The sequence below is a fragment of the Eublepharis macularius genome, chromosome 8 (assembly GCF_028583425.1).
Source record: "Eublepharis macularius isolate TG4126 chromosome 8, MPM_Emac_v1.0, whole genome shotgun sequence".
Classification (NCBI taxonomy): Eukaryota; Metazoa; Chordata; class Lepidosauria; order Squamata; family Eublepharidae; genus Eublepharis; species Eublepharis macularius.
The window spans coordinates 102,081,219-102,102,330 of NC_072797.1; the positions used below are offsets into that span (position 1 = coordinate 102,081,219).

The 21,112-nt window shown below is 41.6% G+C and overlaps 1 protein-coding gene across 3 annotated transcripts in view; it reads left to right on the forward strand.

Annotated features, from left to right (window-relative positions):
- The window catches only part of SMARCA2 (SWI/SNF related, matrix associated, actin dependent regulator of chromatin, subfamily a, member 2), a 145,916-nt gene that overhangs the window by 83,609 nt on the left and 41,195 nt on the right, over positions 1–21,112 (forward strand). For all 3 annotated transcript variants that reach the window (XM_054987638.1, XM_054987637.1, XM_054987640.1), the window contains 6 exons: positions 630–716; positions 3,127–3,173; positions 4,183–4,349; positions 7,776–7,939; positions 10,256–10,483; positions 19,716–19,793. In XM_054987638.1, the coding sequence (XP_054843613.1) occupies positions 630–716; positions 3,127–3,173; positions 4,183–4,349; positions 7,776–7,939; positions 10,256–10,483; positions 19,716–19,793 (771 nt within the window). The remainder of the gene's footprint in view (positions 1–629; positions 717–3,126; positions 3,174–4,182; positions 4,350–7,775; positions 7,940–10,255; positions 10,484–19,715; positions 19,794–21,112) is intronic.

The following is a 21,112-nucleotide window of genomic DNA, read 5'->3' on the forward strand; positions in this document are numbered from 1 at the left end:
TAATTTGGTTTTGCATCCTTTGCAGAAAGGCAAGAGAGTGGGGGCTCTCCTGACCTCCTCAGGCAAGCCATTTTGCATGATAGGGGCCACCACAGAGAAAGCCCATACACGGGCTGCTGTTGATTTCGCCCATGTGCATGGCAGCACCTGCAGGAGGCCCTGTTCAGGTGAATGAAGCTGCCGTGAAGGAGCATAGGGAGGGAGGCGGTCCCTTAGGTATGCTGGACCAAGGCCATGAAGAACGTTGTAAGTGATAACCAGTACCTTGAACTAAGTGTGGTAACCAATAGGTAGCTAATGGAGTGACTGCAGGATGGGAGTGATGTTCATGCTCCTGCTCGCTCCTGATAACAGTTTAGCATTTTGCACCAATTGGAGTCTCCTAGTTAATTTAGATGGGAGACCTATGTATAGTGCATTACAGTAGTCAAGTCTTGATGTTACCATAGCATGGATCCAGGGGGCCAAGTTGGCCATGTTGAGGTAAGAAGCCATTTTCCAGGCTAGGGAGAGGTTGTAGAAAGTAATTTTTGCGGCTGCATAAACTAAGCCACTTACTGTAATTTGTGAGCTTGTGCCTTTCCAAATTTTCACTGAAATTCATAACTGCTTTTTATTTACTACTTCAGGGGAAAGGAGGAGCCAAAACTCTTATGAACACCATCATGCAATTGAGAAAAATATGCAATCACCCATATATGTTCCAGCATATTGAGGTAAACATATGTAGGGTTTTTTTTCTAAGCCACTAACATATACTCATGAAACTGCATCAATAGGAGAGCAATCTTGTACTTTAATGGAGTAATCCTAAACAGAGTTACATACTTCTAAGCCCATTGGCTTAAATTGATTTAGAGGTGTTCAGCTATATTTAAGATGGTATGATAATTTTAAGTAAGTCTGAGCAGAAATGGAAGGCCATGCTCCATGTAAAAAGGCCCATCCTCCTCTTCCACAGTTTTTAAAAGTAGAAGCAAAAATAGATTTTGTCTATTGTTGTACTTTGTTATTTGCTAAAAGTAGCTGGAGACTATTCTGAATTGTTTGGGGCTACGTTTGATTGAAGATACTGATGACGGGTGGACCTAATCCTATGACTCGCTACACTTGAAGTAAGGATGTGGGATGGGTTTAATGATTACTGTGCCAGTGCATCATCAACTGTTATTATTTTTATTTATTTACAAAAATTTTATTCTGCCTTTCTGCCCTCATCAGGATCACCAAGGTGGCTAACCAATTAAAAACACATTACAAACAAAAACAGTTAAAACTTAAGAAAAACACACCATTCAAACGATTAGAATAAAAGTAAAATACACACATAGAATGACAACTAAGAAAGCCGTCTCCTGGGTTGCCTTCTGCCTAGTTTCAGAAGGCAGGTGCACCTGAAGCAGGGCCTTGGAAGATGACAACAGTGATTGGGTAGGTTCGAAGGGAGGTGGGTGGTCCTTCAAGTATGCTAGTCCCAAACCATGCAAGGCTTTAAAGATCAACACCACCACCTTGAATTTTGCCCAGAAACAGATTGGGAGCCAGCGTAGATTGGTCAAGACTGGAGTAATATGATAATATAACCGGAACATTTACTACAGTAGCCAGGTCTTTGCCCACAAAAGAGCACATCTGGTTGCTAATCAAAGCTGGTAAAAGGCACTCCTGGCCACAGCTGCCACCAACTTATTTAGCAGTATGCTTGGGTCCAAGAACACCACCATACTACAGACCCATTCCTTCAAGGGTAGTGCTGCCCTGTCTAGAACCATAACATCTTAAATCCCAGATCAGACTTTCTGATGACCAGTACCACTTCAGTCTTGTATGAATTAAGTTTCAGTTTATTAGCCTACATGCATTCCAAAACTGCATCCACCGGTTCAGAGATTCTACAGCCTCCCTAGGGTTGACCAGAAGCATAAGATAGAGCTGAGTGTCATCCATATATTGGTGACAACCCAGCACAAGTCTCCAGGTGACCTCACCCAGTGGTTTCATGTAGATATTGAAGAGCATAGGGGACAAGATGAAGTCTTGTGGGACACCACAGGCCAAAGGCCAGGCACTGAGCATCAATCTTTCAGCACCACCTTCTTAGACCTACCCTCTGGGTAGGACTGCAACTACCGCAAAAAGGTGGTTCTCAATCCCAGCCTCGAAAGGCAATTCAAGAGTATACCACAGTCAATGGTATCAAAAGCCATTGAGAGGCCTAAGAAAATCAACAGAGTTGCATTTTGTCTGGACAACTCCTGACTCAGTTAATCCACTAGGGCAGCCAGTCTCATAACCAGGACTAAAAAAAGACTGAAAAGGATCCAAATAATCAACTTCATCCAAAAATGCTTGAAGCTGTCCAGCCACTACTCATTGTTTGAGACTGGTGAATAGTTATTGAAATCTTCTGGGTCCAGGGTAGACTTCTTTAGTAGTGGACACACCACTTCTACCCCCTTTCTGAAGGAGACATTAACCACTTATCAGATCCAATCAACCAGCACCCCCCACATTTAAGTAGTCAGGAAGGGCAAGAGTCATACAAGCAGGTGGTATGCCTCAAACCTTCAAGGATTCTGTCCATATCTTCAGACTGAATAAACTGAAAAGTACCCCAAACAACTGGACAGGTCAGCACCCTGGTACCATCTGACTCTGTTGCTGCTAATGTAGAGTCCAAATTGGAGATAACACTCTCCCATTAGTGAGCTGTTCTATTCTGTATATATTTATTGGTATATTGTGAAAATGTTCATAAATTTAAAAAATGATTAAAATAATATAAACATTAACAACATCAACAACTGATTAGTATAGTAGACAAGAGTTAGTTGTAAGTATTAAATTAGTTTTATGTTAAGATGAAAGAATAAATTACATGTTGCCATTTTATGGGTCATTTCTTTACTGATCCATCCAGTTATTGAAAATAGGCCTAACACTTGCACATATGATAAGCAAGATTATTGAAATATGGTCCCACTCAGGAAAGATAGCTCCTAAAATCCAAAATATAATTTTAAATGCAGTTTTCTAGTACAACTGTTGTTTAAAGTTTGAGTTTTAAGATTACCATTGGATACCTTTTATTTAAAGTTAAATAATTCACTTTCAATTGTTTTACAGGAATCCTTTGCTGAGCATTTGGGCTATTCAAATGGTGTCATCAATGGGTAATTTTTATGTATCTATCCAATGTTTTGTTGTTGATTTTTTAAGGAGCTTTAATTGTTTCCAAAAAAGTGTTTAAAAATGCTTTCTAACAAGGTTTAAAACAGCTTAAAGTCCCATTAATTTTAATGGAGGCACATGTGTAAATCCCTTCCATTGAAATACGTGTGACTGGTCACATCCCAGCCTATATAAAGATGCCTGCTGTTTTAAAATTGCCTGTGCAGTTGAGAAATGCCTTATCAAACTATAGATCAACAACTAGGTAACTTACAGCAGAGTTACTCCAGTCTGAGCCCATTAATTTCAGTGTGCTTAGACTAGTGTAACACTGCTTAGGATTTCACTGTTAGAAGGCCAAGTTTAAAATACGTTGGAAGAGAGAAAGCTTAGGTGAAATCCTAAGAGCTACACCCTTTTGAAACCATTGAAGTCAGTGGGCCTAGAAAGGTGTAATACTGCTTAGGATAGCACTGAAAGCTTCTTCTACAAATTCAGGAAAACCCAAGTTTATTGTAGAGGTCCTAGAAACAGTAGCCTGAACCTTTGATAGGGTCAGTAAGTGATGAACCAATTTCCATTCTCCTTGCTCATGACCAGACACTGGATGTTCTATTCTCTGTCCACTTGAAGGCATGTTTTGAAAAAGATCTATCACAGGGGCTAGACCAGGAGGGACCTCTCAATTCTTTTCTATAGCCAGTCTTTGCTCCTGCTTTTTGCAGGAGGATCTAGTGGACTTTGGCTTTAAGTCTGAACTCTTTAATGCTTTGGAGCTGTAATGTTTTGGGGACATTGTCACTGCATGTTATAATGCCTCAGGGGAAAAATGTTTAGTGACTATTCCTGTACCATTCCAAACTGCTAAGTTTAACAGCATGTAGACAAGCAGTGGTTATGAGTAAAGGAATGTCATAAGTCTATCATAAAAGATGCCAGCATGATTAGACATATGCATAAGTATTGCTTTTAATAAGATTGTGGAGCAGATTGCTTTTTTTGTCTTCACAGAGCTGAGCTTTATCGAGCCTCAGGGAAGTTTGAGCTACTTGATCGAATTCTACCAAAGCTGCGAGCCACTAACCATCGTGTGCTTCTCTTCTGTCAAATGACATCACTCATGACCATTATGGAAGATTATTTTGCCTTTAGAAACTTTGCTTACCTACGACTTGATGGTAATGTCCATGATGAAGCAAACTGAGAAAATGTAGTGGAGTGTGTTCTAGGTGCTAAATCTTGCTCTCATCAGCTGGTCACTGTTTCTCTGGTTTAGTGTAATAGTAGTAGGTGTATGCAATCCTAAATTTCTGGGCCAAAAATATATACAAAAATCACTATTTCAGGTTGTAAACTATGATTTTCCAAAATGGGATTCTTAGTTTGCTACAGGGCCAACTTGTGTTCCCCGCGGCTGCACAACAGCTATGGGATATGGCTTCTTTTTAAAAAAGAGGACCTAAACAGGCTTGGAACACTGCTGCTGGAGGAGGGAGGGCTCCAGTTTTCCTCCCCAAGCCACTCTCCTGTGCAAAAACAGTGAGGGGGGGATATTTACCTGTTTCTGCTGCTCCACTTGCATAGAATACTCTAGATCCCCCGCCACCATCTGGATCCTAGATCCAAAATTATAATGAATTTTTTCTCAGCGCACTAGTACAAATATAATGACTTCAAGTGTCAGTGGTCAGTTAGGAAGTCCCTTATTTAAATTTCACATCAGTCATGAACTTGCTAGACAAATAAAGGTAAGCTCTCTCTCAGCCTCAGTAGACTGTCCAGTTTAATACTGGATAATAATACTGGATTGGTGTTGTAAACATTACTGAGATTAGAAACAGTCAAAAAGTGCGATATAAATGCCTCGGAATCATTCCTTTGACTTCCTTTAGTACCATTTTCCTCAAAATGTTGCTCTGACTACAAGTTCCATTAGTTGCTGGAGTGGGATTGCCTTTTGGTATTCCTGTATGCAGGAACAAATACAGCAGAGTTCCATTTTTACAAAGGATTTCCAGATAATACTATAGTCCCAGCTTTATTTTATTTATTTACTTATTTCATTTATGCCCCACCTTTTTCCCCAGTGGGGTCCCCAATGCAGCGTACATTGTTCTTCTCTCCTTCATTTTAGCCTCACCGCAGTCCTGTGAGGTAGGTTAAGCTGAGTGTGTGTGACTGGCTCAAGGTCAATCAGCAAGTTTCTATACCAGAGTGGGGATTTGAACCTGGGTCTCCCAGCTCCTATTCTGACACACTAACCGCTACAACTTGCTGTTAAAAAAACACAGGTTAGACAAACACTCAAGTCCATTATTGGAAGGAGTTTATCTTTATTTCTTTGGTCAGATCTTCAGAAAGACATTCAGTTCTTAAATTTAACACTAATTAGTACATTCCTACAAGATTTTTCTGTTGTATAAAGTGAATCGATGTGTTCTAGTTTAGGTGAAAGTAATTTACCTTATGCAAAAGATTTATGCGATCTGAAGAAAAACCAGAGTAATTTACCGTATGTCTTTCAAAATCAGTGTTTCAATAGCAGATTAATATGGGTAAAATGTTTTTGGATTGAATCTAAAGATGCCCTTTCATACAAGCAGAAGATACTTCTTATTATACGAAGGATTGTACAACAGAGCAGAATGCAGGTGTATGGGCAGTTAATAGCTAGACAATGGGCTTATTGGGCACATGGAACCTTATGCTGTGCGCTGAATTTCCTCTACTGACTCTTTTTTCCTTAAGACTCTACTGTTTTACGGGATCTTAATCTCCTTGTATTTTAATAACAGCAGCAGCAGCCATGTGCTTATATACTGCTCTTCTGAACAGATTAGTGCCAGAGCGACTAACAAAATCAGTGTTGATATCTCCACAGTACAGCTGGGGAACTGGGACTGAGAGCTAAACTACCCAAGATGACTTACACAAGGACACTCAAATGAAGGGAGATGCAATGTTAGCCAGGAAGTGTAATTTGAATTTCACCTCTCTCTCCGGAGCTGGCAAAGATCGCTCCTCAGAGGGTTTGTTAATTTCCTCTTTGCCTCCTGGAAGGCTCTGTCAATTATTAACAAACCCTCTGAGAAGTGATCTTTGCAGGCTGTGTAAAGAGGTGAAATTCAAATTACACTTCCCAGCTAACATTGCGTCTCTCTTCACTTGAGCATCCTCGTGTAATTCGTCTCATGTAGTTTAGCTCTGAGAAGAGTGGCTTACCCAAGGTCACCTGCAGAGTTTCACTGGGCCTGCAAGACGGCGATGTCCCACCTGTCCTGTGGTTGTGGTTGAGGTGTGGGCAGACTATCTAACTGCCCTCTTCTGCTGTGGGCCTTTAGGCTGTTCCTCTTTTATTGTGTCCTGCTGTTGATTCTGGCAGTCTGCCTTTGTCCTACCCCATAATGTCTGAATATACTGGATTGTGTGGCATTTAGTGCCACATTTTGAATTCAGATGGTTTTAATTCTACTTGTACTGTATGAGAAGGTATTTTTATCTTGCTGTATTTATTGTATGGTTTTAATTTATATGTGATTTGTTGTGACCTGCCCTGAGCCCGCTTGCGGGGAGGGTGAGCTAGAACTATTATAAATCAAATCATGGCAGTAGTAGGAGTCAAATCAGCAGAGTGCTGGCTCAGAGCCCAGCCACTTAACCAACAGTATTTTTAGTACAAACTAGTAAGCAAAAAGCTGTATCTTTATATGAGATACTCCCTGAATATACCTATGTTCTAAAGTGCTTGCAGCTCAGGACAAATAGTGTGTGCACAAAATGGAAACTTGAGATACTCAGCTATATCATGTCTGTTGATAGTACTTTGAAAAGTATGTATTTAAAGACCTCCCTACCATCAGTGGAATAGAGCCCCATCAGAAGAAATTTAACTTGTTATTTGTGACTACCTTGTTCTATTTGCTTAAGTGAGAATTAAAACGCAATTCTGTCTGTATGTTTGGGAGAAAGTATAGCTGTGTGCATGAAGGCTTACTCCTCAAAGACATGGACAGGGCTTAAGTGGTTGGTTTTGTAATCATGCTAGTGGCATTTCTTCACGCCTTATAAATTACTGACTTGCTCTGTATTCCAGATCTTACATATATGTTGGCTTACAATAATGTGTATCTTCTCTTATAATTTCTGTTACTCTGTCATTGATGCATTGCAACATTCTATCAATTCATAACAAAACAAAATAAAACACTAGATTTTATTCAGTATGCGTTATTTATGCCTCTCTCAGAACATGGGTTTTACAGGTGCTCATGTGAGGTGTTGACCCACATTAGATAAGATACCTTGTTAGGACCAACTATTTTTGTTAAAAAACTTTTCTTTAGAGCCTCTCTCAAGTAAAAGATGTTTTTCCTACTGGTTATTTCTCTGGAGCCAACACAATAATAACATTGTATGCAAAAATGCTTTGAATAGGTCAACATTTTTTGTGGAAACTCCAGCATTTCTTGCAGATACAGTGATTTTTGTATTGCATGAAATGTCAAAGTCAGTAGTGAGGGAAAATTAAATACGACAATCCTTTATAGATGCACCCAGTTATGACAGCATCTATATGCATAATTTTTAATGACTTTTCTTTTCAGGAACAACAAAATCTGAAGATCGAGCAGCTCTGCTGAAAAAGTTCAACGAGCCCAATTCCCAATACTTCATCTTTCTGCTGAGCACAAGGGCTGGAGGTCTGGGCTTGAATCTTCAGGCAGCTGATACTGTCATTATTTTTGACAGTGACTGGAATCCTCACCAGGTTATTTTCTGATCATTGTTTATTGTTCCCTCATTACATGGGGGATCCATTTCTTTTGCATTTTGAAACAGTTATGAATTCTTGTTCTTATTTCTCCTTTTTTTGGCTTGTTTTAAATCAGTTATATAGAGCCCCGTGGCACAGAGTGGTAAGCTGCAGTACTGCAGTCCAAGCTCTGCTCACGACCTGAGTTCGATCCTGGCGGAAGTCAGGTTCAGGTAGCTGGCTCAAGGTTGACTCAGCCTTCCATCCTTCCAAGGTTGGTAAAATGAGTACCCAGTTTCCTGGGGGTAAAGTGTAGATGACTGGGGAAGGCAATGGCAAACCACCCCGTAAAAAGTCAGCCAAGAAAACGTTGTGATGCAACGTCCCCCCATGGGTCAGTAATGACTCAATGCTTGCACAGGGGACTACCTTTACTTAAATTAGTTATAATAAAAAATACAGTGGCTGCATTTATAACAAGCCTTGAAAGTCCTCAGGCTTCTGCTTTCTCTCACCTCATGCATGACACAGGAACTGAAGATTTCTTGGTTGCAGTTTGTTGTACAAAATATAGTTCGTTGCCTTCACATCAGATTTCTAAACATGGTTTTTAGGTTGGGTATATACAATAGTTAATGGTTGGTCACAAGCTAGAAAGTCTTCGGTTCCCAAGCAGTGCTTGCAGAAGGATAAGGGAAGAGTGGACAATTGTCAAAACTTCCAAGGCTTGTTCTCTTAAGTACAAATGATGATTTAATGTTCCATCTCAACACAGACTTAGTGTTCATGCTCTGTTAGCTGTGGGTTCTTCTGTGTAAGAGTTCTTTGGAATCTTTGATGCAGTTCAGTGCTGTGGATGCCAGCCTCTGGACAAGAAGTGACTGTTTCAGTAGTTTGGGAAGAAATGTTGTAGACAATAGACTGAAATTCAGAAAGGCAGCCCAGGCAATTTTGATGGTGTATTGTTTTCAGAAACATCAAAGTGAACCATGCACATTATATTGCACTTCCTTTTAGGGTTTCTGTTGACTAGATTTTATGCTAGTTTTCCTTCACAATGACTTGCCGAATAGCAATATGTTTATATCTAGAAAATGTTAGTGCATAGAAAAGAGGTTTAAAAGTTTTGTCTGAAGTTTAATTTGTTTGTTTATAAAACTTTAAAAACATTTCTCTGTAAATAATTCTATCAGTACTACAATATTTTATATTTACCCTACCTTTCTAGATCTTGGAACCTATAATTATTTAAAAACTCCACCTTATTGGTAGATTATATTATAGGTATCAAAACCAGGCTGGTTTTAAGATAGGGGTTCTCAAACTGTGTGAGGGGTACAGGATACCTGAAAGGGGGGACACAAAGTTCTAGGGAGGTATAAGATCTTGATGCTGATGGATCCTTCCTCTTCTTAACCTGGCAGGGGACTTCCAGTGACCCAAATTAGATATGAGGGAGAAATTGCATGATTCCAACTTGTATGGAACAAAGAAATGCATCAAGAGCTGTTGCTTTGTTCCATTGATAATTCTTTGATTAAAGTTAGTCCAGATAAATCCTGTTCTGTCCTTCACAGAATGCTAATGTTGTATTAGTATTGTTACCTATAGATCTTTGCATGTATCAGGGTGTACATTCAGCTGTCCATAAAAATCACCACATGTTCACTGGTAGAACAAATATATTGGTATTGGGGTCACAAGGCAAAGGAAGTTCTTGAAAATGGGCCCAAGTTCAAAAATGGCATTATTTTTAAGGTCTTACAATTACTGAGCATCACACAGGTTGTGTCTTACTGCTGAAATGTATTGGCAAGGTATTTGAAACGCTGTAAACTATCACAGTTTGTTATGAATGTTAATGAATATACTCTAAAATAAATAAATTCATATTTGATCTGACGACAGAGTCTCTTGAAATAAGCGCAGTTAGAATCAAAGGACATAAAGTATAATTGGTTGCTGCATGGGAGAACATGAAACTCAAATAATTGGATGCCTGAATTCAGTGATTTCAGTCTGTACCAACAGAAGGCATATGCTGATACCTTAAATCACTGAATTAAAGCCTACTCTTTAAAGCTATATTTACAAATGCGCCCTCAAATAAATACACAAATTAAATACATTCACTACATTATGTAACAAATGATCTTTCACTTTATCTTGCACACTGAGAATCTACCATTTAAGCAGGTTTTGCGTTTAGGTATTAGGGTTTGTCTTGTTTTATAACTTATGGTTATAAAATGTTTATGATACTGTTTTTCTTGGCCAGCCAATTTATAATTCAAGGCAACCAATACATTGTATTTAATATATATTTAACAGGATTTGCAAGCACAAGACCGAGCTCATCGAATTGGACAGCAGAATGAAGTTCGAGTCTTACGACTATGCACAGTGAACAGCGTGGAAGAGAAAATTCTTGCAGCTGCCAAGTATAAATTGAATGTGGATCAGAAAGTTATTCAAGCTGGCATGTTTGACCAAAAATCTTCAAGTCATGAACGGAGGGCTTTTCTACAGGCCATATTGGAGCATGAAGAAGAAAATGAGGTATTCTACAAGCTTACTGATATGCTTAAAAACAGAAACACATTCACTTCTGCCCCCATCCCCAGTCTCCTGAAGTTCATTATGTTAATAATAATAATAATAACAACATTTGATTTATATACTGCCCTTCAGGACAACACCCACTCAGAGCAGTTTACAAAGTATGTTGTTATTATCCCCACAACAACAATAACTCTGTGAGGTGGGTGGGGCTGAGAGAGCTCCTAGAAGCTGTGACTGACCCAAGGTCACCCAGCTGGCTTCAAGTAGAGAGTGGGGACTCAAACCAGGTTCTCCAGATTAGAGTCCCGTACTCTGAACCACACCAAACTGGCTCTCAGGGCTGTGTTGAAATGATGTGTCCGGGTAATACAAGTTTTATGACCTATATTTATTAATTCAAAACATTAATTTAAAATTTGCCACCTTTTCACTCAAATAGGATCCCCAGTGAGGTAACAACAGGCATTAAAACATTTAAAACATTAAAACAACATTTAAAATATATATAAATACAATAAGAACATATAGACATGTAATTTAAATAGTTTAGATTATATTTCTCTGTGCTAATGTGGGGTCTTTAAAGTTGTTGCTGTTCGTTAAAATGCAGAGGGAGGAAGAAAGGGAAAGAAAAAACATAAACGAACACACACAACTAACTAGGGAGGAGTGCCAGTAAGAGTTTACCTGGGGTACAGCAAACAAAAACATCTTCATCTGCTGGCAGAAGATAGTAGCAGGGATATAGAGGAATAGGGTTGCCAGGCCCCTTTACCCTCCCAGCGGGAAGGGGAGGCAGCACTTACATTTTCAATGCTCCTTGCGCACATTCAGGAGCACTCTCAGGGTGGTGCGACGACATCACTCCTGGGAATGATGCCATCATGCTGCCCCCGGGAACAAGCCCAGGAGTCCTGTTCCCCACCTCTCCCCACCCCCTTGCCAGGCAGGTGAATGATGGCAGGGGGTGGAGGGTGGGAGCAGGGGACCTGGGATCGCTATAGGGGAATCTCCCTGGGGTGAGAGTTCCAAAGTTTCAGCTGAGAAGGCCCTTTTTGGGGTTACCACCTATCTATCCTCAGATAGTGGGGGCATCCAAATCAAGACCTCCAAATATGACCAAAGTGAACAGATTCATATAAAAATTCTACATTCATATACCGATCCGATCCAAGCCACACAGTCGCGTCCGACCCTCGGCTACTCTGTAGATCGTCCCCCTCCAGGTCTTTCTGTCCTATAGCGCGTCGAGAGAGATCCGCAGAGTCTCGCAGTGAAGTTTTTACAGGGTAGTTCACCATTGCTTTCCCCAACCCAACACACTTAGCCGCACGACAGCCACAAATGGTAAGTCATACGTTGCCACCCCCCTTGGCACTTTGAGCCGGTGTGGGATAAGGGGGCATTCATATAAAAATAATACAAATTTGTATTAGCTCTTCTGTGCATAATCTATTTGGAGTCAGTGGCTTCTATCTAACCACATTAAGAACATGTTGAGAATCTTGACAACTGTTCATTTTTACAAATCTATTTGTATTTAGCAGTTGTTCTTTAAACAGTTTGTAGAGCTATTTGTGTCATTGAGCAGTTGTCTGAGGATAATGGCCTGTACAAATTGCAGGGATATCTTTTTTCAGTTTACTGAGACATATACCTTCCACAGCTTGAGTGATTAGGAGTCCGCACTGGGTAAATCCTACCTCATCATCTCCTTAATTTTCATTATTGTTTAGCTGTGATCATCTTGTTGTGTCTAATAAAGTTCATAAAAGTCAAAGGTATTACTTGTTCAATTATTGGATCTTCTAATATACTGCTATCAATGGTGTAATGATTGTATTACAAAGGAAGACCAATGGTGTCATTAAAAAGGAATGGGCTATTTTATAGTTTTTAGCATCAGATAATTGTTCTGAATATTATGTATAACAAATATGCTCAGTAGATTAGAAAGATATAGCAATGCACATTCTTATGTGGTAGCCAAATTATACATACATATTTACCTTTTTCTAATTGAACTTGTGTTTAAAAATTCTTTACCTCTTAAGGAAGGAGTTTTTAGTAGATTAAAATTCTGTTTCAAATCTGTCAAGGCTGGTCCACATTGTTGACTGTTGGTAATAATATGTGAGACCTAATTATAGTCTTTCAGTACCTAAGGGTTAATCGTTTGACATAACATCAGAGCGTTCAAACAGTGTTGAATTCTCAAAAACCTTCTTCTTTTCAATGGAAAAATTAACAGTAAAAATTAGTTGTATTTAATCCATAATGAGGACTCCTACATTTTTGTACTGTGGAGAGCAATTTTTAAGAGTTTTAGCTGAAAGGCTAGTTCTGATGAACTCCAAATGGAAATGGAACCAGGATAATTAACACACTTTGCTTTTCTCTGCATAATTACATAAGGATTATCAGGTAATAAACAATATCAAGAAACGGCATGGTTGAGTAAGGATGAAATTCAATCCCATTTTAGAGTGGTGAATTTAAGTGTTAGATCATGTTATGACCAATCCTCTTTCTATACAGGTTTCTATGCTAAAGGGAGTTAAACGTCATGCTCTAAACGTCTGAAATAGTTGCACTGATTTTGATAGAATTGCTTCAGGGGGACAGATTGGATGATTGCACCCCAACAATTTCTATAGTTTCAGTACAGGTTTTCCCCATATTTCAAAATGAATTTGCCCCATTCTTGAGTGTTTTAAAATAAACATTGGTTACATTTTCCTGTTTTTATATATCTTTATTTTGTAAGTATATGCTAAAATTAACTACATATTTTAATTATATTTTAATATATTTTAAAGGACTAAAAACATAATGTAAAGGATTCTTGATAGACTATAAATAAAAGTCTAAGTTTATATTCACCCCAGAAGCTGCATTAAGTAGTTTACAAATAAAGACCAGGGTCAAAACTGCCTGCTTCTTAGGCTCTCATGCAAAGGACTTGCACACAAGAGTATTTTTTGTTTGAATTGTTGATTCCAATGCCAAACCTCAAATTGGTTTTGAAATTCCCTAAGTTTCAAAAACAGTGTGAGGGGGTGGCTACTGTTTGATGCACACTAGTCTAACAATCCCTTTGGATTTATGGAACAAGTTTCAGAATTCTTTGTTTCTCGGGCAAAGAGGCCCTTAATTAACAATGTATAGGCAAATCAAGTTCGTCGTCGTCCTTCTGTGCAGCCCCACATTGGGACTGCACACGCGCAGGCCTGCCACGGAGAGATTTTTCTAGCTTTTTCATTCTGTTAAGGGGGGCGCTCGCCCCTACTGCGCATGTGCAGTAGCGTTCCCGCAAAACACGGTTGCTAGGGCGAGTGCCCCCAGAATCACTCAGTTCTTTCTTTGCCGCCGTCGAGTGAACATCTCTTCTAGCGTTGTCCTACTTATCTCAGGTTATCTTCATTTTCTTTTTCAACATCATGTCTCACTCTTCGCTGTTTAAAAAGTGCCAGAAGTGTGAGACTCGGATGACTCAGACGGATAAACATGAATTGTGTTTACTTTGTCTCAGCGAAGGCCGTAATGTCTCGGCCTGTAAAATCTGCCAGAGTTTTACCGCAAAGGCGAGGGGGGATAGAGCAGCACGTCTTAGAGCTGCCTTGTGGGAGCAATCCCTGTTGAGCCCTGATACCCAGTTTTTCATAGATCTGCCGTGAAAGGGCATTCTCCCCATTCTGAGTTGGTGACCTTGGTTCCATCAAAATGCTCTGCGGATTTGCATCGTCTGCCTGAACTGAAGAAACAGCTGCCCTCGGAACCTAATGTGCTGTCACCTGCTCCTCCCTCTATGGAACCGGTATCGGTTCCTGCACAGTTGGATCCTGTGCATGCCTGTCCTAACCTCCGCCTCATAAGGCTAAGGACAAGACAAAGCACAAGAAGCGCTCTGCTTCGGCATCACGCAGGGAGAAATCTAAGTCTCCTCCCTCTCTTATCCCAGAAGAAGAGGTTGCTGACTTTTTGCATACTCCTTCTCCACCACACACACCTCCACCTCAGGTGGAAGAGATGGAATTCCCTCCGATGCCGTCTGATCCCATCTTGCAGTTTGACCCTCTTACTGCTTCGAACTGTTCCAGCTGCCGCCATTGGACCCCAACCAACGTTCATCGTCAGCACAGATTCAACATCAGCCTCTTCCTTGGCAACAACAAATGTCTATGTGGATCCCGCGATCCCTCCCAGTTTGGCAAGCCGTTCCGGGCCTCGGGCATTTAACCACCTGGCAGGATTTTGTTGCATGGTTCCACTCCTTTGCCACCTTCGCTCATCACTCTACAAATACACCATTCCAACCCCAGCAGCCCGTTCCAGCCGCCAATCCGAATTTAGCGGTTCCATCCACCTCGACGGGTTCCATTTTTCTTTTGCCTGCCAGGCCATCGGTGCTGGTTCCTGCATCTTCGGCGCCAGCCCCGGTTCTGTATCAATGCGCCCTTCACTCTTCAGAGTTCTCCGGTTCTGAGGAGGAGGAGGACCTGGCCTCCTATTCCGATGCACCATCCGATCTCGCATCTGATCCCTCACCAGAAGAAACTCTGGGAGATTCTGGATCCTCACCTCATGACAATTACAGGTTGTTTTTGAAGCAGATGGTTTGCATGGCCACTGCACTGGAGTTGGAGATCTCTACTTCCACCTCCAAGCCGGAAAGCAAGTTGATGCAGCCTTTATACTCCGGCTCTCCAGCAACTGTACCCTTCCCTCCTGTTGAGGACCTTATTGAAATGGCTCATACTCTGTGGCTGTCGCCTTCCTCTACTCCAGCCACTTCGCGTAAAGTGGAAAAATGTTATAAGCTGAAGCAGCAAGATTGCCCGTTCCTATTCATCCATCCAAAGCCATCTTCACTTGTGGCTGAAGAGGTGCAGGCGAAATACCAACAGGGTTCCCTTTCCGCTCCTGCGGATCAAGAGGGCAGGAAACTAGATGCGTTGGGACGGAAGTTGTACTCATCTGCATCCCTGACATTTTGCATTGCCCATTTTCAAGTGATTATGGGATCCTACAATCTGTTCCTTTGGCAACAGCTGAATTCCTACATTCGTGACCTCCCTGATAGACATCAGCCTGTTTTGTGTGCCTTGCAAGCTGAGACTATGAAGCTAGCTAAACAGTAAATGACAGCGGGAAAAAATGCGGCAGATTGTTCTTCTTGCTCAATAGCTTCTTCCGTGGTCCTCCAGCGCCACGCTTGGCTTCGCTCTACGGCTCTTCCAAATGATAAGAAATCTAAGATTGAGGACTTTCCATTTGAAGGTCCGCTTCTCTTCGAAGAAAAGACGGACGAATTGCTCTCCGCAATGAAGAAGAACCATCAGACTGCCAAATCTCTTGGCATTATTGCCCCGCAACAGGCCTTCCAGTCTTGTGGCAGGTTCCAGCAAACCCATCCCTACTATCCAGCTTACCAGCACTCTTATCAGCCTCAGAATGGAAGGTATTCCTACCAACCATCCTATGGCCACTGTTCTTACCCCACGTCTCAACACCAGTCTTCAAAGAGATCCACCAGACCTAGGGGCAAGCAAGGTCAACCACCTTCACCCAAGTTGTCCACTAATGGACAAAAGTCCCTCTTCTGACTAGATCACTTGGGGGACCAGTTGGGGGACTCGCTTTCAGCCCTATTCCTGGACAGATTGTGTCCATATTCTGTTTTTTGGGAGTGCATTATTAGTGACTCCTGGGTGATGTCGATTGTTTCTGTGGGTTACAAGTTACTTTTTGATGAGAGACCTCCTGTTTCTTTGCCTCCTTTTTTTTCACATGATTGTTCTGTTGACCAAGTAAACGTGTTTGAGCTGTTGAAAAAAGGTGCTATTCACCAGGTTGATTTAAATGTGTCACCCTATGGTTTTTATTCCAGGTAGTTTCTGGTAGACAAGAAGGACGGTGGGTCTATCCTCGACCTTAGAGGTCTGAATAAGTTTATTCAAGTTCAAAAGTTCAGAATGCTTACCTTGGCCAAGGTCATACAGCTTTTTGAACCTAATGTTTGGTTTGCTATTATCGACTTAAAGGACACATATTTCCATATTTCAATCCACTCTGAGTATAGAAAGTACCTCCGTTTCATCTGCAACAGGCAGGCATACAAGTACACGATCCTGCCTTTTGGTCTGGCATCCACTCCCCAGGTGTTTACAAAATGTATGCTGGTTGTGGTGGCGTTCCTACGAGCCAAGGGATGCACTATATACCCATATCTAGATGATTGGTTATTGGTGGGCCCCACTGCAAACGATCTCTCTTAGCAGTTCACACTTGCTATCCTGTCTCAATTGGGGTTGCTTGTAAATTGGGAAAAATCTATCCTGTCTCCTTATAGGAGAATCACATTTATTGGGACCCTTTTTGACTCCTTGCAGGGTAGAGCCTTCTTGCCCCTTGAGAGACTGAAGCGTTTACAGGGCCTGGCCAAATTTTTCATTACTAATCGCTTTCAAACAGTCCTCATGATTCAGACGCTCTTTGGTCTTATTTTCTTTGCCTGCTTAAGAATGCAGCCTTTACAAAATTGGTTTGTCCGTAGGTATGACCCACAGCTCACCAGTCAACATGCAAAATTGTCCATACCCAGAGCCATACTCGCATCTCTGCGATGGTGGACTGACCCCCTGAATTTGTCACAGGGGGTGGAATAAGGAATCTTTTCTGCAGATGTCTCCCTATCTACTGACGTGTCCTCAGTGGGTTGGGGGAGGGGCACTGTGGCTTGAGGGTGGTCCAGGACACCTGGTCTCCTGCTGAGCTTAGAATGCACATTAATATACTCGAGCTTCGGGCTATCCGTTGTTCCCTTACCTCTTTCACAGGTATTCTGTGCAACAACCGAGTACTGGTCCATACAGACAACACAACCGCATTGCATTACCTGAACAGGCAGGGAGGGACGGCGTCGCTCAAACTCTGCTCCAAAGCTGCTGCCCTATGGGAGTGGGCAATAGTCAACATCCATCCACATGCCATCCATGTGGCAGGCTCTGCAAACACCACAGCAGACACCCTCTGCAGGGTGTTCCAGTATCAGCATGAGTGGTCCATCAATGACAAATATCTCCTCCCTATATACCATCAGTGGGGATTCCCTCAGTTAGACCTTTTTGCTACCAGGGTCAACAAGAAAATGATCAGATTCTGTACCCAGGCGGGGACAGATCCTCAGTCATTGGGAGATGTCTTCCAAATCCCTTGGTCCCAGGGTCTATTCTATGCTTTCCCCCCTACACCTTTGTTGACTAAAGTTATTTGCAGGATTCGTCTCTTCCAAACCCACTGTATTCTAATTGCTCCCTTCTGGCCATGCCAGGAATGGTTCTCGACACTTCACTCCATGGCCCAGGGCTGCTTCCTCCACTTCCCACCAACACGCGACCTCCTACACAGGGAGGGCATTTGGCATCACAACATCACCACTTTGAACCTGACAGTCTGGCTGCTGAACCCCACGGCTATGGGTTCTCTAGAGAGGTTTCCCAAATTATCTTAAATGCACGAAAGTTGACTACTAGGGTCTCTTATGGGCAGAAGTGGAACCGTTTTTGTCATTAGCTGCTGGCCAGCTACATCTCCCCTTTTGTCTGCCCCCTGCCATAGGTCCTTCAGTACTTATTCAACCTTCATACGGAAGGTCTGTCCGTCAGCAGTATCAAGGTTCATATGGCTGCCATTTCAGCCTTCCACGATAAAGTGGATGGTAAAACCATATTTGCCCATCACATCTCCAAACAGTTTTTAAAGGGTCTTTTCAAAACCTTCCCTCCCAAGGTGCCCCCGGTTCCACAGTGGAGCCTACCCTTGGTGCTTGCTCAGCTGATGATGCCTCCCTTTGAGCCCCTGGCCTCCTTCCCTCTTCCCTTTCTGTCCATGAAGGTGGTTTTTCTCGTGGTCATTACTTCATCTAGGCGTATGGGGGAAACCTCTGCTTTCCGTGTTGACCCACCCTTACAGTTTTTTCCCAGGAAAGTCATGTTACACACCAGTATTGAATTTCTACCAAAGGTGGTGTCTAAGTTTCATGTGCAACAGAAGGTGGTACTACCTGTGTTTTTTGCTAACCCGTCTAACAGTGCAGAAAAATCACTACACACTTTAGATCTTAAACGTTCTTTATTGTATTATCCAGACAGAAGAAAGCAATTTCATAAATCAAAGTCCTTGTTTGTCTGTTATTCCGGTGTTCGCAAAGGCCTTTCTGCCTCTTCTCAGACTCTGTCTCATTGGATTGTGTCATCCATTAGACTGTGTTATCGAAAGGCTGGGAAATCATGTCCTTCCCCAATCAAGGCCCACTCAACTCATGCTCAAGCTGCGTCCGCTGCCTTTCTTCGAGGTGTTCCATTGCAGGATGTCTGCCAAGCCACAACCTGGTCCTCTCCTGATACGTTCATCAGACATTATTCTATGGACACAAATGCACAGTGTGATTCAGCTGTAGGGAGAGCTGTACTGCAATCACTCTTCGATTAATCACTCACACACCCCTCCATTGGTGAGTAGCTCGCTATACTCTCAATGTGGGACTGCACAGAAGGATGACAACAAAAAACAGTGTTTCACTCACCTGTAACTGTTGCTTGTCGAGTACCTTCTGTGCAGACACACATTCCCTCCCTCCTGCCCCGCTGTGAGTTTTGTTTAATTATATTGCTTCTCCGGTGGCTCAGGAGAACTGAGGGATTCTGGGGGCGCTCGCCCTAGCGACCGCGTTTTGGTGCAAATGCTACTGTGCATGCGCAGTAGGGGCGAGCGTCCCCCTTAACAGATTTTAAAGCTAGAAAAATTGCTCCGCGACAGGCCTGTGCGTGTGCAGTCCCAGTGTGTGTCTGCACAGAAGATACTCGACGAACAACAGTTACAGGTGAGTGAAACGCTGTTTTTATACAGCATTTTTATGAGTGTGAGTTAATTTCCCTTCCCTAAGCCTTCTCCCGTATTTGCCTTATTTCAGGAAAATTACTAAAGTGATCTAATCTTGCTATGTAGAATGTGCATTAGGAGTATAATAAACTTTACTTGATACTGTAAAATTCTGAGCACGCTCAAATCCATGTTCCTTTTTTGCCCATTGCATAACCTTAAAATAGGTTAGATTAAGGTTTCTGCTGTTTGTAAAATAGTTGACTGTTATCCTATATATGTATATATTTTCCTTTGCTTGCCTCACACACACATTTATTGTGGGTAATTATATCTTTATTTACAGGAAGAAGATGAAGTCCCGGATGATGAGACTCTGAATCAGATGATTGCTCGGCGGGAAGAGGAATTTGATCTTTTCATGGTAACAGCACTATACGATCATGTCTCTAATTACTGCCTAATGAATTTCAGAGCCTAAACCTTTGATGGTTTCCTAAAGTCCTGAAGATGACAAACGCAAGAACGCTGTCCCAGAATAGTGTACAGTGTACTCATTCTGGCTCATTTCTTCATAATTGTGCTCACTAACTGTCTTTACAATGTAGTTGTGTCCAATATGGATGCTATTGCATTTGAAATTAGGAAAAAGTCTAATTATTCCATTATGTATTTCCACATAAAGTTATTCTGACATAGTTTGTGAGCTCAGGAAAAGCAACCAAGGCACATATTGCATGTCTAAGTTTGTGGCTGACTTGCTTCTGTGGATGAAATAAATAAGTGAATACTTACCCTTACATACAAATATATCAAGATTATGCATAATGTAGAAATGCTGCTTTCTTACGTTAAAGTCATTTGATCCTTTGATAGGCTTAAGCTGCAGAGATAAGCTAATAACATGCCACTGTGCCTAGGTAGCTGGGCAATTGTCACCTGGCTTTGACACCCTTTCCAGGAAAACTATATACTGTCCCTTGCTAAATGAAATGGCTAGTACAAATTGCATTGTCTGTCGGTGTATTACATTGCATCCAGTAGTCTGTCGGTGCTCAAGGGACGCTAAGTATGGCTCATGCCTACTTTTCACTCGCCTTAATAACCCATTTGTGTCTTTCAGTGACACATAAGCCCTGTTCACAAGTTACAGTGAACACAGTTACAATCCATGTACAGTGTACAGTTGATTTTCTTTATATGTTTAATTCTCATGTTAAGTGCAACACATGTTCAACTGAATGTGTGATTTAAATCCCACGTTTATCTAGGTACTAGTCCCCAGTTTCACTTGTAAAGTGAATGCCTGTTGGGTCTTTCTTACAAACAATTGTATGCATTTTTGGTGTAACGTGAACAGGGCTAGAGGCATGTAATCATGCCGAGTTCAAGTTGTGCACCTGTTCAAGGATGCATAGAATATAACTGTTGGAAACATATCCTTGACATGGTGATGTACTGTATTCCTGTTCTGCAAATTTAGCCTCTATGTTACCTGAGAAGCCGGGATGCAAATGGATTTGTACCTGCCCAGTGCCTGTTTGTATGTCAGACAGCATGGACCAAATGTTTTGTCCTTTGTGCTTTTCCTTCACTGTAGCATGAAATAAAACACTCCTGGATCCATTGGACAGTCAGAAGGTCTTGGAATGCATTTTTTCCTATGTGCCACAAGAGGATGCTGTGGCACCTGCTCTGTTGGTAGACCAACTGGTTCCTCTTCTTCATCTGTTCTTTCTTCCT